The 17,047-nt window shown below is 31.1% G+C and overlaps 1 protein-coding gene across 1 annotated transcript; it reads right to left on the reverse strand.

Annotated features, from left to right (window-relative positions):
- Positions 1-7,533: 7,533 nt before the first annotated feature.
- On the reverse strand, positions 7,534-12,621 carry LOC148230985 (persulfide dioxygenase ETHE1, mitochondrial). Its single transcript, XM_088195510.1, has 6 exons — positions 12,555-12,621; positions 12,295-12,489; positions 8,553-8,697; positions 8,153-8,367; positions 7,810-8,080; positions 7,534-7,742 (listed from the first exon to the last, which is right to left on the reverse strand). Exons 2-6 carry the CDS (start codon positions 12,427-12,429, stop codon positions 7,696-7,698), a joined length of 813 nt encoding a protein of 270 aa, XP_088051636.1. The 5' UTR covers positions 12,430-12,489; positions 12,555-12,621; the 3' UTR covers positions 7,534-7,695.
- Positions 12,622-17,047: the final 4,426 nt, after the last annotated feature.

The following is a 17,047-nucleotide window of genomic DNA, read 5'->3' on the forward strand; positions in this document are numbered from 1 at the left end:
GACAGCCACACTGGGAGGAGCTTACGCCGAAGACTGTCGCGCATGCGCCGAAACAAAGGCACCCATACACGTGCCGAACTGCCGAACCACACTATTTAATCGATGGGAAATATGAACGCAACCGTCGATACGTTCGGCGCTATGGCGAGATGGAAAACTATTCTTTTGTTTCGTATTATTATTTTTTAAATATTTTTAATGAAAAAATCTAGTAAGATTCTAGTAAGCGTAATTTTCCGAGAATAAAAATAACTCATACGGCTTAACTATTTTCTATATAACGAACAAAAACAGAAGTGTAGCGACAATCTAGCAACTAAGCCACATGAGGGCTAAGTCAAAAAAATAGCAGACGCAGAATGTCGGTAATTCTAAGACAAGTGAAACGAAGACTACTTTTAAATTCTGAAAAATGGTTTTACCTCTGTCTTTTTGTGCCAATAATTGGTGATGGTCAACAAAGAGTTTAACTTAAAGAGACGCCTTACTTCGAAGCATGAGGATCCAAGGACGGCATTTCAGCTTTTTCATGGGGAGGGGAGTAAATTTTGACCAAAATTTGACCAGTAAATAGTCGTTTTTTTAATATTTACCTTTTATTAATATTCATAATATTTCATTACATTACATGCATTTTTTAAATTAAATTCATAGGTGTCTTAGATTAAGGATCCTGTTATTGAATTTGTACGGACTAAATTGTTGTACAGCAAAGGATTTAAAGGCTATTGGGCAATTCTTGTGTGTTTTGAAATGGAAATTGCACTAATGTTTTGTTAAGTCAAACTTTTACCGTTTGCAGTTTTCGAAATACCGTTATTAAAACCCCCTCATTTTATTATGTAAATGCCAGTCAAATTACTGTTTTTAGCAAGGATGCTATGTTAATATTAGAGTTAATGAATCGTACAATCGTTTCTAAGAAAGCCACAAAGACATTGAAAATGAAACGATTTAGCACATCAACCATTAATGAAATGTGAAAAAATAACATCGTGAGATAATGAGATTACTAAAGAAGTAACTATTTTGCACGGATCATGTGAATCATTTTTGATTAACAAAAGAGTAGGCAGATTCGTTCTAAAACTATTGAATTTTTTATAAAAATGTATAGATATTAAATCGAAACAATGTTTCATTCGTTTAAGAGCACCACGATAAGCTCGTCTTTGTTCAAAGATGACATCATGGTGATGAGGCAGTCATCTTATTTACTAAATACGGTTTGTTTTCACAGACGAAGTTGACATAAGATAAATAAAATCTTTATGTGAGCTGAAATATATCAAATAATGCATTCCATTGAAGTTTTGCATATTGGAATTAATATGCCGCCTCTTGATTATTAACGTTTAAAGCTATCATATTGAATATTTACATTTTTTATTATATTTATTGTATTTTGATGTTTTATTAATAAAATCAAACAAATTACGATATAAAAATAATTACTACACAAGTTTTTAAAAGTCACAAAATATGTTTCTTTTTTAGCGCGAGTTTATTCATGTTGTATATTGTACAGGATGATACATTTCGAGTTTCCTGATTAGCAGCACTGTAAATAAGATAGCTGTCAATAATCACGCGTGCTCAAAGTGTTAACTGTTAGTTTGCAACACATTTACGAAATGGATCGCTTAACCACCGCTCATACGAACTGTGGAAAGTTATGGATAATTTCATCCAAATTCAGCCGAATTTTCAGTATCGCTAATTTTAAACATTTTAAAATTAGAATAGTGGGAAACGTCTATTATTTCATTAGCCAGGGTATATTCTCTTCGGAGTTTCCTCAAGGGTCCAACCCTCTGTTCTTTATGTTATTTATTAATGATATAAATACTGCAGTTACAATAAAGCTTTCTGGCGTATGCAGATGATTTAAAACGGGGTTGCGGACTCTTTCTCTCTACAGAGTAATTTAGATTCTCTATAGAGATTAGCGTCCATTAATCGTATGCCCCTTAGTGTCAAAAAGTGCCATACTGTGTCATTTTCTCAATCTCGTTCGCCATCAGCTTATTCCTACGATCTTAGTGGGAACATTTTGGCTAGAGTAACTTCCGCTAAAGATTTTGTTATCACTTTTGAGAGCACGTGGAGGTTCTATCTAAACGTACAAGACGTCTGTGATAAATCTTCTAAGATGCTCGGTTTTGTTATGAAGAACGCATTTGACTTTGACAATCCGTCAATTATTTGCGTCTTCTATGACACCTAAGTTTATAGCATTCTTGAATCAGGATCTATAATTTGGTATCCCTGAATAAGCAAATACTTCCTTTTAGTCGAAGAGGCTTAAAAAAAGTTCCTAAGATACCTTTATATGAGGATATTTGGTTATTATCCGTTCTTATATCTCAGCGCTTTTTATCAAACTATTCTCAAAAAATTCTAATTTTTCTTCGACAATCACGATCGCGTCCTCTTTTGATGACCGTTAGGGTTAAGACGTTTACACTTGCCGACCCGCCATCCAGCTCCCTAATACATTGGCATTGCACATTGACCTGTTTAATGTCTGCTACGAGGAGCTGGTCCGGTTCGTATCATTGAATTTTAATATTTTACGATTATTTTTAATGTTTCTTTACGTGTATTATTTTAATTATATATTTTTTGTGAATTGAAATATTACAATGTATTTTTTTACAATCATGATACATTGGGGTAGTCTGTTACGTCACGATGATTTAAATTTAATTAAAATAAATAAATTACAGCTCGTCATATTTATCCAAAGGATAGAAAGAAAAAAATTATACTTCAAAAATACCTAACAAAATATATTTTTATAAAAAATATTTTTTTTTAAAAAAAAAACATTTTTTGCGCCGGGACTCCAATGGGCGTAGATTATGAACAGGAACGGTGAAGATTGCAGACGAGTTCTCCGAAAATAATACAACTAGATTTTAGTTCTGACGACTGATTAGTGACTATCTTCACTGTTCCTGCTCATAAGCAGCGCCTATTGGAGTCCAGACGCAAAAGTGGTGACTTCGACGTGATTAGGGGTAATTAATTTGTTGGTCCCAACAAATTATTACAAATAAAGTAAATATTAATAATAATAAAATACCCATAAATATATGCAGCTCAATTCAAATACAAATGTGAACGGTATCCTTTCTCGATCCTTAATGCAATACAACTAATGCGTAAAATCAAATGCTTATAAAAATAACAAACATTTGCTTTAACACATATTTAAGCATATAATATTGAAAAACGTTGGATATTTTACACAAAAAAATTGAGATTGAAATATTTCTCCAGGTGAACGCCGCACCGCCGCTCGACTAACGTTGGGCTGATAGTGATTTAAGGATTCTTAAGCACAATATCCTTATTTTTTTATATTATAATCGGCTGTTTTTGAAACATTACTTCCTCGTCAAAGGGCTCCGTCAACATTTGCACCACTTCACTATAGTAGTACTCAATTTTTAACGCAAAATTCAATGCAAATTTTTTGTCATGTTATTTGACAAAATGAGTTGTCAATACTTGGTTGTTAAACACAAAATATCGGTCTAATATGGCTGAGAATGGTGAAAAAAAATAGTGAGATAATTTTAGAAAATCTAAATGAATTTGTAAATCTGTGTTAAACTGGATTTTTACTTTGTAACATATGCCTTGGTATATAGAAATGCTGATCTACATCTTGCTCAAGAAGATTAAAGCAAATACTGTAAATGGTTTTCAACAAAAATACGAGCAATATGTTTGAAATTTAATATATGTCTATACAAATCGTTTCAAATGTATAATATTTTCCCACATTCGCCGAAACTGTAATCGACCGCAAGAAAATCCGCTTAGAAAACAACATCGAAAGTGTATGGGGGCGACTAGCGATTGATCCCCGTTGCGTACAAGTGAAAAACCGTCATACGCAACAACGCATTGACACTGGTTTTTTCTTCGCGAAAAGCTCAAATCAAAAGACGCATAAATCGGTGGTGGCGCAGGTATGCCAAAGCACATCCGAAATCTGTAAAATATACATACTACATGTGTGCGTATATGTATGATAAAAATACGGCATTTTAACGTCGCAATAAAATTTGTATTCCGAACGTGCGTTTCGGTAGGAAATAGATCGATGAGCGTTGCTAAGCAACGGCCGCCACCACTGCGCAACACACGCGCGCGCCTTTATACACGCACACGCCCATCCTCTCTGGTGTTGGTGAGCGTCGGTGTGTACGTGCGACTTTATTTTCATTAGGGTGGAAAACGAACCCGCGACCAATTTTACGAGACGTATGCCCGAGCTTTGACGTCTTGTAATTGAGATGTTAATTAGCTGTTACCTAAGCATTTATGTGGCATATAAAATAAAACAGTAAAATAACATATATAAATAGTCGATAAATTTGCGATGGCAACACTGTGTGCTACTTTTGAGCTGAATTTAAGCTAGAGTTGTCATTAGAGCGCGGGTGGATTGAGGATGAATATCGATCCAGGAATTTTCGTAAAAATCGGCCCACTTGTACACATAGGTGCGCGCTTGCACAGCCGCGCAGCAATTTTAAAACCCCGCGCACTGCTCGACGGCTTGCGCTCACTCCAGACATAATTATATGCAGTCAGTATCAGAAAAGGGTGGGGTGACAAGAGGGGCAGTTTTCCCGGGCCTCGCAAATACAGGGGGCCGCAATTAAGTTGAAATATGAATATTTTGCAATTAAGTTGAAATATGTATAAAAATATTTCAATGAGAATACAGAAGGAGTTTAATAATGCCATTTTAAATCCATTAGTACAAAACGCAATCATTGAGGGGTTCAATAATAAATTTAGAAATCACGCAAACGATAATCATTTTATTTTCAAAGATAAACAATATTCAAACTACAATACGTTAACAGTTAATAAAGAAATCGTACAGGACACAAGGACATCATGGGGGGGGGGGGGCAATTTCCACCCCCTCCTTTAATTTGGCCAGAAAACATGTAATTTAATGAAATTCTATGAATTTTAATAATATCTAAATACATAAAAAACGACCATTGACTGGCCAACTTTTGCCCCTCTCACCCCCCCCCCTGGAAAAAGTTGAAATGACGTTCCTGATTCTAAACAATAAATTGTCGGGTAATACCTTATAGAAAATCTTAAAAAAAACAGTATCGAATCTATCCCGAAAATATTTTCTAAATATATAATTTCGGTGAAATTATATCAGAATACATTTTCACCGGTAGATTTATATTTTTTCCAGTGATTTATTTATTTTATAAGTTATCTGACATATCTGACATGTGCACACAAACGCATTTCCTACCCGATGACGTCAAGCACGCGCGGCTTCTCAAATGTTCGCAATAAAACACAATATTTTTTTACAAATAATAATATGAATAAATAAATGATACAAAATATATCTAAAAAAATTAAATCTGAATTACTTAAAAAGAAACATACATATATAAACATATAACATACAACAAAATGTAAATGCCTAGCGATCCAGGAATTTTATTGCTTTATGCATTTGACACACAGCTCCATGACAAACAAAACACGACACACGCGTAATTTTATTACCAGAACAAAATTTAAATGTACATCTTCGTCCAATATTATGAGTACTACTGGGCGAAGACGATGCATGAAGATCTTCATGAAGTCTTCACGAATAATTCTATGGCTGACTTTTACAGTTTATGTAAATAAACGTTCTCCTGTCGCTCAATTTCAGTTTTTATACCAAATCTACTGATATGAGGCGTATGAAATACTTTCGACGGCATCGATTGTTGATTCGCCACTAAATATATTTATGGATCCATATCCCTTATGCAATGAAAGCAATAATATCAATGAGCTCCATAAATATTCTGAATGATCACCATCTTGTGCCTCATTTTGTCTCCTAGATCAACTCTGCCTTTTGTTCTGTTATAAAAATTAATCACCGATGGTCGTTTGTTTTTGCTGCCTTCACTATCTGTATTAAAAACTTTTGTACTGAGCAACAGAACCATGTGAATTTTTTTGAAAGCATAGTTTATCAGCAAAACCAAACCACATTACTATACAGTTCTTTCAACGTATCCCCTAAGAACTCCTTCAGTATTTTTGGCTTGTTTGCTCTTAATGTAGCGGTAAGAAATAAATCGTTTTGTAATAGACATTAAGCTAAAGGAAATTGAGCTGAAAAAATTGTCTGTGATAATATTTATTTTGGTACCGTTATATGCTACCGTTCATGCACATTATCAGAATCATCTAAAGGAGAAGATAGAGGACGTGAGCTGCAAACATGCCCCGTTTTCAATATATAAAAAGTTTCCTGCAAAATAATATATATTTGTCATACTTTTTTATCATAACAAAATGTTAATATCATACTTACATTATACAGATGTCTTGTGATTTTATTACACTCCGATGAATATGACATATTAAATGTTATTGCTTCTTTAGTTTTTTATTTTATAGTTTGGAAAAAACATTATAGTGTTTTGATTCTGAGTGATGTGACTTATTTAGCAAGTTAGACGGTGTAAGAAATTTTATTGCACAAGTTATTATTTGTAGTAATATACATATGTAACTTAGGTGTCAGTGTCGAATGCGAAAGAGTATATATTAATAAAAAAAGGTTGTAGCGGCTGTTTAGTCTGATATAGAATAGTTGTTGCTGTGGAAGTTGATCTTTGCCGTGATTTTGTTGTAGAAGTGCCTCTCGAAATGTATGTATGTACGTGTCAGTCTCTCTGGTGTCTGATAATATGTTCTCTCATAGAAACTTGGGCGAATGAGAAAAAAACTTATTCAAACCAATGGCCAAATTGTTAAGCTCAATCTTTTTAATGTTTACCTCTCCTAATGAAGTACGATTATCTACCTAGTAGGCTTCTACGAACGAAACCATTGTGGTTGCTTCCAAACGGCCACACAAAGAATAATGAATAACCATTCGTTAAGCAAGACAATCACAATACATTGTATAAGCGCTTAATGCACATTGGTAACAAATAGTTAAGAAATTTTCGTTACGGTGATTCATATTTATGGTTTTCGAAATACTGTTGTGGTCATTGTTTATGTCGTTTTGAACGTTCTTAATATGAAGATTTCTCTCGAGGATTTGTGTGTAAAGCACCTTTATTCAATTGACGCTTTCTATATAGAATACCCTACAATGGTCACATTATAATACCATATTTTGGATGCATCTAATTTAACCAAAGTTTGTTTATGGCAGTTGAAAAACACAATAATTTAAAAACTTCTAACTTGTTTATTAAATTCATTATACATATTTAAAATCAAAAATATAAAATGATAACTATCATAAATTTTATTCCTTACAATATAAAGTACATTTTATAACATTAATAAGGCCGTAATTTACTTAGAATTTAAAATTCAAACTGTTATATTATATATAATATATAAATTTAATTTTAAAATATCACATTTTATGTTACGTTGACTATTTATATAGTATTGCTTCAATATCATTTATTGTACTTTTAAATTAATAATTGTATAAGCTTATTTCAATATTGTACAACGATGGTTTTAGATTATATTAAGAACTTTTACAATATTTAATATTGTTATTTAAATACTTGTGAGTTTGATAAAAATTATTGACATATTACTAAAATATAATACTTCGTTGCTAAATGCATTTTTACGTCTCGATACGGATTTCACTTAGACATCGAATATACCGCACACTTTATTAGCTGGCAAAGCTTGATCTGAAAAATTATATATAAAACAGTAATTTCATACATAGTTTATTGTATATATTGTATGAATCCTTACCGATCATTTTTGGATAAGGTAAATTTAAGTTATCCATTATGTGCACAAACTCTTCTATAGACTTTGTCAATCTTGGATTGTAACATTTCTCTTCTGCGACGGTAGTAGCTGTCATGCCTTTATAATCGTGCGCTGGGTATAGCGTGAAATTATCAGGTAAAGACAAAATCTTTTCGTGAACCGACTTATAAAGAATCGTAGAACTTCCTTCTTGAAAATCTGTTCGACCACATCCTCTAATAAGCAATGCGTCGCCAGTAAAAGCTAAACCCTACAAAATTAAAAAAAAATGTATTCTAATACTGACATATTAAAAAATTCTATTCTTATAAAATATTATTACTTGCTCCTTTAAAATGTAAGTCACACATCCATTTGTATGTCCCGGTGTCGCAGCTACTTCTAAGGTATGACGGCCAAAGCTGATTTTATCACCATCGTCGATATATTCGTCGGCCTTGGCTCCACTAGATTTCGATATTACACTACGTGCTTCCGGAATCAATTTCTTTAATTCACCAGTTCCAGTAATATGATCTGCATGCATATGAGTATTAACTGGAACATAAGAAAAATATTTATACAACAAACATTGATAATAAAAATATTTAATACGCTTCCGTTATTGGATTAACTTATCTGTATCTGTATGAACATTATCTATATGTTCAACGATATGGTAATCAAAGTATTACTAAATAAATATGTTTAAGAATGGACTAGATATAAAATTAGATTATTACTTGCATATTTCAGCTTCAAGCCGAGATCTTCTAAAACTTTTGCATCTCGCTGTGCTTCTTCTAGTACCGGGTCGATCAAGATGGCTTCATTTTGTTTTGTATCTGCTAATATGTAAGTGTACGTGCAACTTGGCGTTGAAAATAGCTGAAAAATGAATTATTGATCTTTATTAATTTATTGAACATTAAGAAAGAAATATGACACACAAACAAGTTTTAAGTGATTAAATAATAAAATAAAAAAAAACATAATAAGAGGTCAAGTAAAAAAAAACTGGTTTGGAATATTGCTGTGTCATGCTTATTCAGCATAACTAAGATATATAGGTATAAATGAAATTGAGAGGTGATTATACAATAACAACTAATCAAAACACAAAAATATTCATATAAATTAGTTACTTTTTAAAAGTAACCTTTTATATGGTTAAATGTGTGAATAAATAAATGTTTTTATTTTGGTTTAGTTGTATTTATATTGCTTTTCAAATTTAGTTTAAATTAATATCAACAGTGATAAATATAGTTGTAATTCATTTTTCCACAGTATTATAAAAATAATTATACCAGATGACCTTTTGTGCTTAACCCTTTAGACGCCAGTGACGTGCCCGCACGCCAAAGCGGTCGGACCGTCAAGTGCCAGCGCGTGCAGGCACGCAAATGTTATTACGGACACATTTACTAATAAATTCGATTTTTTTTTTCGTTAATTTAATACAGAGACATCTATTAAATGGAATGTGATCGTTAAAATGTGCAATTTTTGAACCATTCTTTTATTATTTACGATCGAGCATACAGACGTTGTTAGGGCTGCTACAATATTTTTTTTAAATGATAAAAAAAAACACAATGTTTTGTAAAAAAATAACATTTTTTGAATTTGAATTTTGTTTTTGTTTATATTATAACATTATTGCCATATTTACTATTTTTTAAAAATTTTTGACATAGTTGAAAATTTTTAAATATATGAAGTAGCTGCCATTTTGATAAAAGATTTTGATTAAAACAACGGAAATTATCGTGTCCCATACAAATATTAAAAACTACCAAAAACATATAATATAAATAACATACAATATAAATTACATATAATATTTGTGTGGCAGCCCTGACAGTGGTTTTTAAAACTTGTTATTTCTGTGCTTTTTTTTCACTTTTATGTTAAAATTAATAAAAAGGAAAGTAAACAGTGATTTTCCAGGTAAATAATGTTTCTCTTTCATAATAATTTAAAGGGTTGAAAATGGTGGCCTACAGAGCAAATTCATAGAAATTTGCTTGGCGTTGAACAGGTTAAAAGTGAGTGTTATTTGCTGTGACCAAGACTTTATTATTTTTTAAATAGTACCAGAATTTATTTATTTATACCAATAGAATATTAAAGAGTGAAAAAAGCGAATTTTTCGACTAATATTTACAACACTATTTCTGGATACGTTTTAATTTTTATGTTATTTTATACTAGATAAATATGTAGTGTTATGGCTATTATATAGTGTATTTTGTTTCTAAAAAATTCTGTAAAATTATTCGATTTTATTCACAATTTTTCTCTTACAAACTACAATTAAAAATATTATTATGATTGATTGTAATGGGCAATGATGTGAAGTTCATTTAAAGCAGATATTTAGTCCGTACACTAAATTTAATCAAAAATGAAATTTTTGGTATGAAAATCCAAAATTAGAAAATTATTTTCAATAATAGTCAATTTCCAAATTTTTTCCATTATTTCTTTTTTTACACAGTAGTTTTTGAAACGTATGCAATGTTCAAAAAGGGGGAACAAAAAATAACATTTTTAGTATAGTCGGTGAATAGTACCCAAAAACCCTGTGTTCAAATCCCATGTGAACCATCGTCTTTTTCAATTTCTATCGTGTCTGGGAAATCGGAATTAGATTAATTATTAATTGATTATTTTAATGATAATTCCAATCGATCATCACAGATTAGGTTTTTCTAGATTTTCCTAATCTTACGGATGAATAATTAAAATCGTGCTAGGTTTTACATATAAGTTTTAATTTACAGTGAAATCATATTGGACATTTTCACCGGTAGATATATATTTTTATCAGTAAGAATATAATTTATCTGGCAGTTGATAGTAAAATTATATGATTTCAACTTTTTCATATGTAGTAATATAAACATTTACATACTTATCACTATTTATTTAAGTGCGATGTATAAATGTTACAGCGAATATGTATTTTTCAGTGAAGGTATATTTTCACTAGTGATGTCCTAATATATTTTTAGCAGTATATATATTTTTCTACTAGCACCTATCATTTAAATATAATTTATATAATAAATATAATTTAAATTAAATGATAGGCGCAAATATCATTTAAATATAATTTAAATGATAGGCGCTAGTGAAATTATATGCAGTTCTAAAATGTCTATGAAACTCAATTTGACATCTGCATTACGATATTACACTATGCTTTAAAAATATGATAGCTATCTGTACCGATATTACTACAGACTTCTGATATAAAAGTATTGGTCAAAATGTATTCAAAGGGAATTTTGATGGCGCAGACAAGATTTTATTGCTTTTGACGTGGATTTATGACTTCTGAGAAGAGTTAATTATTTTTTGCGCTCTCCTATTGGTCAAAATTCGGTTTAGGTATACTTCATTTGAGTCGTAATAAACCCGACAGAACGATTTCATTGCTTTTGACGTGGATTCCAAACAGAGACCCTTTGAATTTGGCCAGAAAAATACATGTCATTTATTAACATCTTAATGAAGTCGAAATATTACAGATCCGCAAAGAAATTTTTGTCAACTTTTCCTTTATAAATAATTAGCCTAATAATCTAGATTCTAGACTAAGATAATAATTTTAAGAAACTGAAAATGTTGTAGATTAAGATAATAACTTAATATTATAAAAATGTATTACACAAAAAACTATATAAACTTATTAACAAATAAAGAAACTGCTAAATTTTTTAAAAATCAAAATATTAAAGAAACAACCACTGACTGGTCAACCATTGTGCTCCCTAGAAAAATGTAAAATGACGTCCCTGTAGAAATCTTTTAATGCATGTTCCATAGTGTGACTTTATACGGCGTAAAAATCAAAAAGGAGTAAAAATCGATTTTAATAAATTATTTGTCAATAATATTTTTAACATATGATCAGTTAATAATTATAAATGGTCGATAATTTTGGCATCAACCGTCAATAAACTTACGAAAAATGATCAGTAAAGCTCTGTTTATAGCTATTGATAGCAAAATGAATTAACTGTAATATTACATACACACTTAACAATACTATTTGAAGGATTAATATGTGATATTTGTATACAAATATCTTCTATTAAATTTTCAAGGAACCATTTCATAACGCATAATATCTAGGCAGTAAAAATATAATTAACAATTAAACTAAAAATCATAACTTTTAATATACAAAACATACACCTATATAATTAATATATTGTAATTACCGACTATTAATTTAAGTTGCTGGATTTAATAAAACAACAGACCATGTAATTAAATTACTGACTAAAAACAAACAAAATTACTATCAGTAAAAACCTATATCTAAATAATTTTAAACAAAAAAAAACTAGCAACAGACTTCTAATCAGTGTTATAAAATGATTTTTTCAGTAGAAATATCTAGTAGATATGCTTTCATTAAACAAAAAAGCTCATGAGTTATATATAAATGAAACAAAAAGTATATAATACCTGTCTGAAAAAGAAGTCGGAAGTGAACGGTATCCTCTCGGCTATCATGGTGCGACCGCAATGGTGAAACCGAACGAATTGAGTCGACACGGTCAACGCCGCGTTTAAAAACCTAGCAACCGGTTGTGCCATCATGGTTAATGCGCAGACTCGAACAATCTAATTGCAACGCTGTTTATGATACGTCTGCCCCACCTGAAGTTAGCGGAAATTGTCTATGTGTTACAAAATTACAAACAAAACCAGATTTTGGTACTGACCAACTGTCACGTACGCCTATAACCTTCAACGAACTGTCATTCAATGAAATGTTTGTTTTCAGCCGAGACTTGAACCTTTTTCTCCAGTCTTAACCATTATCGGCTAAATTTTAAATTATTTTATATATTCAAGTTCTTATTAATTTAATAATTATGATTTATATCGATATATTATATATAGTTTTAACCGTTGGTATGGACGCGTCATACATATTAAAGTTTATCTTAATATTTAAATTGCAAATTTGATACAATCAATATAAAAAAATTATAAAGCACTTAAGAGATGTCTCTTAATATTTTACTTATTTTTCAGATTTACTTAACCCTTCGAACCCTGAGCTCCTAAGTAATTTTTGACATTTACAGAATATTTGATTAAAAAGTTAATTTCGACAGGAAAACAATTTTTATTTAAAATACTTTTTTTATTTTTTAATAATTAATTTGTGATAATTGCACACACCTTTTGCAGCTCAAAAAAAAAACAATAAACATATATTTATTGCATATACAAATACTATAATAGGTTAAAGCAATAAAAATAAATATATGATTAAGTACACAGTTTTCAGATCCAAACTCAATCCAAAATTAGAACACTTGGCATAATTTGCACCAATATACGGTCTTTGTGCGTATTGAAAAATCACGACATTTGATGAGGCAAAAGTATCCTCCCAGATTTTTTTTTGCAGATCAAAATACTGGCCGTAGGGTAATGATAAGACTGGTAAACCAGCCGTAGAGGTTTCAGACACATATGCGCCACTTCTTCAGGCCGGTTTACCAGTCTATGGGGTTCAAAGTGCTAAATATGCATGTTTATAGTATGGTTACTTATAATGAAATAAGCTGTATTTGGTAAGAACGAATATCACTCAGTCTTTTTTAGACAGATTTCAATAAATGTGCTTACTGTATCAGGACAATTATGACGCAACTTCCAAACAAATTCAATGCAATTTCTTGACTAGCATTAGGAGAATACCTACAACATATAATAGCAATCCTCAGTAAAAATCTATATACAACGTCAATGAACACGAAGTTTCCGAAAATATATAGGTGATATGCCATTGCAAATTTAAACAAATATTATCAGATAAAAGTTTACTTTATCAGAATAAAACATTTATTATATTTACGAAACGTTGTCAAGGTTTGTAGTGTGTTTTATTTAAAAGAAACAGCGCATTAACCATACAATTGAAATTTGAATATACAAATAACCGTTTTTCTGAAATACAAATAAAGTCAATGATAAGGTGGCGAAACCATTGCAATGTTTCAATGATCATTGCTCACAAAACAACTGCTCACACAAAAACTGCTTGCAAGATGATTGTTCATATGAACATCGTTCAAACGAATATTGTTTACACAGTACATCACCCACACGGAACATTTTTCACTTTTTTTATGTTTGCTGCTCGTTCGAATGACCGCTATAGCATAAAAAAATTGAATAAATATAAAATTTTTGCTTAGGATGAAAAAATCATATCGAGTTTCGATTGATAAGTTTAATATGTTCCAGAGTAAGAAATTGAATAAATATATAGTTATTCCTGAACTCTGTTTTAGTTGCAACATTATATTATATGAAAATCATCCTTCATACAAATATGTTGTAAAGGGAAGTAAAACATGAAAGTGTCGAAATGCTAGAATACTCAATCAAACAATAAAAGTTATTTAATTTAAAAATGAATAGTAAACAAAGTGAAAGAAAAAACAATTGATTGAAATAATAAATTAATAAATATTCGTGCACTATTTTTTAAGCAATTTTATCATTTCCTCAAATATTTCCTCATTTATTCTAAAAAATAAGTATGTACACGTCAAAACAATGTTCCATGTGAGTTATGCTAGTATGAGCAATCGCCTTGTGAGCAATAGTCTATGTGAGCAGTAGTTTATTCACCCATTGATGCACATGGAGCTACAACACTATTATAATATTAGAACGGGATTCCAGTACCACACATATCATCAATGATAAATCAAGAAAGGGCCAAACGAGAATGTTGTTGATTTCCTACCATTTCTCCGACAAATTCTAAGCCGAAATATTGCCGTAGAAAAATCAATTGACTTTTTAGTACAGCCCTGATCTCGCCACCAGTGGAGCTTACGCCAAATAGACACAGACAACCCAGTTTAGGCCGACACCATTTAAGTCTGAATAAAAGCAAGTACTTCAGCACAATTTTCAGTGTAATCGGAATTTTCTTTAAAAAATAATCATTATTGAAGAATTATATATGTAAACGCACAATTTATACTTAATTGTTATTGACAATAATGCATAAATTAAATAAAAAAGTTGGTCATAAATTGCACTGTTATGTTCAAAAAATTTTTATTATTCATTTGACAGTTTGTTTAATAAATTTTTGTTATGTTTTGGATAAAACCTATAAATTCCTGTGCAAAAATTGGATCTCCACTAAAAATATATAAAGAGGTAATTATAAATCATATTAATAACATGTTTATATTAGGGTATACAAATACTACAATGATTTTAATTAATACAAATGTATCATGTATCAGTACATTCCATATTTTTTTAAAGAACATTTTTGTTTTGTGGTCAAAGATAAAAATTACAAATTCATTGAAAGTGTGACCCACACAGTCTATCATGAAAAAAGCAAATTGTTTTGAAATTCACCCTAGAAACTTCAAAATATTGTCCCCGAGTTTAACTTACGGTCATTTACGGTATTTTCTTATGGTATTTCTCAATGACTCGTATTTTTCGGATCAGAATTTTAATACGGTTGTGGTCAAAATGTATATTACATGGGTAAGAATTTATATTAAAAGGTCAGAATATAAGCGGCCAGAATAAATATTAGATGGTCAGGATTTATATTAATTGATCGGAATTAATATTAAATAGTAGGAGGTATTTTTCCAGATGGTCAGAATCATTTTTTTCAGTTGGCAATAGTCTTATCGTATAGTGTTGGAATTGCTGTAACGCTGAAGATGTCGAAAACAACTGGTCGATCTGTCATTTTCGTGTCTGCAGTTCATTATCAAGGTGTTTTAGGGCCAACATTTTTGGTTCAGCTCGCAATCAGGCGCGTATGGTGAGATACTTTTCCTTTCGATCGCTCGCGTGTTAAGTGACGAGAGTGAGTGAGAGATAAGAGCGTGCGTTACATGCGTTTCTCTCTCACCCACTCTCGTCACTTAACACGCGAGCGAGCGAAAGGGAAATTATCTCACCGTACGCGTCTGCTCGCAACGTTGTTAGACATCAACACAACAAGCCAAGCGTGCTCTCCGTCACCACTGTCGTTATTTTGTACGTCGCTCTGAATACCTTCGCGTCCTACATACAATTAAATATATAGCTATATTTTTATTCTGACCGTAAACTATTTTATTCTAACCATTTGTTATTTATACTATCTCTGAATAATATAATTGTGACCGAGATTCGATTTTTATTATGATCTAAAAATGATTTATATTCTGACCATTTAATTTGTTGCCTTTCTCAATTACTACATTTAGCAGCAATGGCAATGCATTATGCGAACCTTGCTGTTGCGCAACTATTTTTTATATACAAAGTTATGGATATTATAAATTATTGTTATTTTCCCAATACTTTTGAAATCACGTATTACTTGTGCAATAGTCTTATCCTCGTAACTTTGTTTTGCGTCACGTTGTCTTCAATTGTTTTTTTCGAATATTGGGTTAGGTTTTTGAATTTCAAAACTCGACTGCTTCCTTCTATGCTCCTTTGTGTGAGTCCATATTGTCATCAACGGTCTTCTCCGAAGATCAGGTTGAATTCTTGTAGCTGAATCAGGGTTGACGTGATTTAGAAAATGAATGAATTATGAATGTTATTTATTACATACAAAATATTCAAGTAATTCTCAGAATAATAAAAAAAGCGTTTTCAGATTAAACGTGAAATGTAACATATTTAATGTGTAATTATTTCTATTACTTTTTGATGTTTATAATTTGCTTAAGTTTATTCTACGTTAATTTTAGGACTTGCATAGTGTAGTCTAGTACTTTTGAGCTGAGTCTGGTGAGACGTGCAACGAAGAAGAAACTGACGTATTTATTTATATTTCAAGGGTCATTCTCTGTCGATACTTGGCGTAGCTCCGCTTGGTGCGAGCTCGCTGAACTCTCATCAAGTTTATTATAAGTCGGAAGTTCCTGATAGAAGTGAGTACATACTTTGTTTAATACTTCCTATTCTCGATCGTTTGACTAATGCGATAATTCGGGACCGAAGCAGACCATTTGTTATTGGCTACTAAATATCTAATTAAAATTTCCTTAACATGATGGCGATTATTTAATGTTCAGGTACCTATAGAAGCATTCCGTTTTGGCAGCTCTTTTGCAAAGTTCTTTCTGCGAATGCTTTCAAATCCGCTCAAATATGCGATCAGCAAGCGCGCTTGTATCGTGCTAATAAAGAAAAAAGTTATTCTTTGAAA

The sequence above is a fragment of the Plectrocnemia conspersa genome, unplaced genomic scaffold (genome assembly GCF_051122295.1).
Source record: "Plectrocnemia conspersa isolate PC_06_02 unplaced genomic scaffold, ASM5112229v1 ptg000010l, whole genome shotgun sequence".
NCBI classification, from domain to species: domain Eukaryota; kingdom Metazoa; phylum Arthropoda; class Insecta; order Trichoptera; family Polycentropodidae; genus Plectrocnemia; species Plectrocnemia conspersa.

Coding starts and splice junctions, on each gene's coding strand:
- LOC148230985 (XM_088195510.1), bottom strand. CDS start 12,429: ATGATGGCACAACCGGTTGCTAGGTTTTTAAACGCGGCGTTGACCGTG. Junction 8,081..8,152: donor CTTACATTTTAAAGGAGCAA/GTAATAATATTT, acceptor TTAATTTTGTAG/GGTTTAGCTTTTACTGGCGA. Junction 7,743..7,809: donor ACCTTATCCAAAAATGATCG/GTAAGGATTCAT, acceptor ATAATTTTTCAG/ATCAAGCTTTGCCAGCTAAT.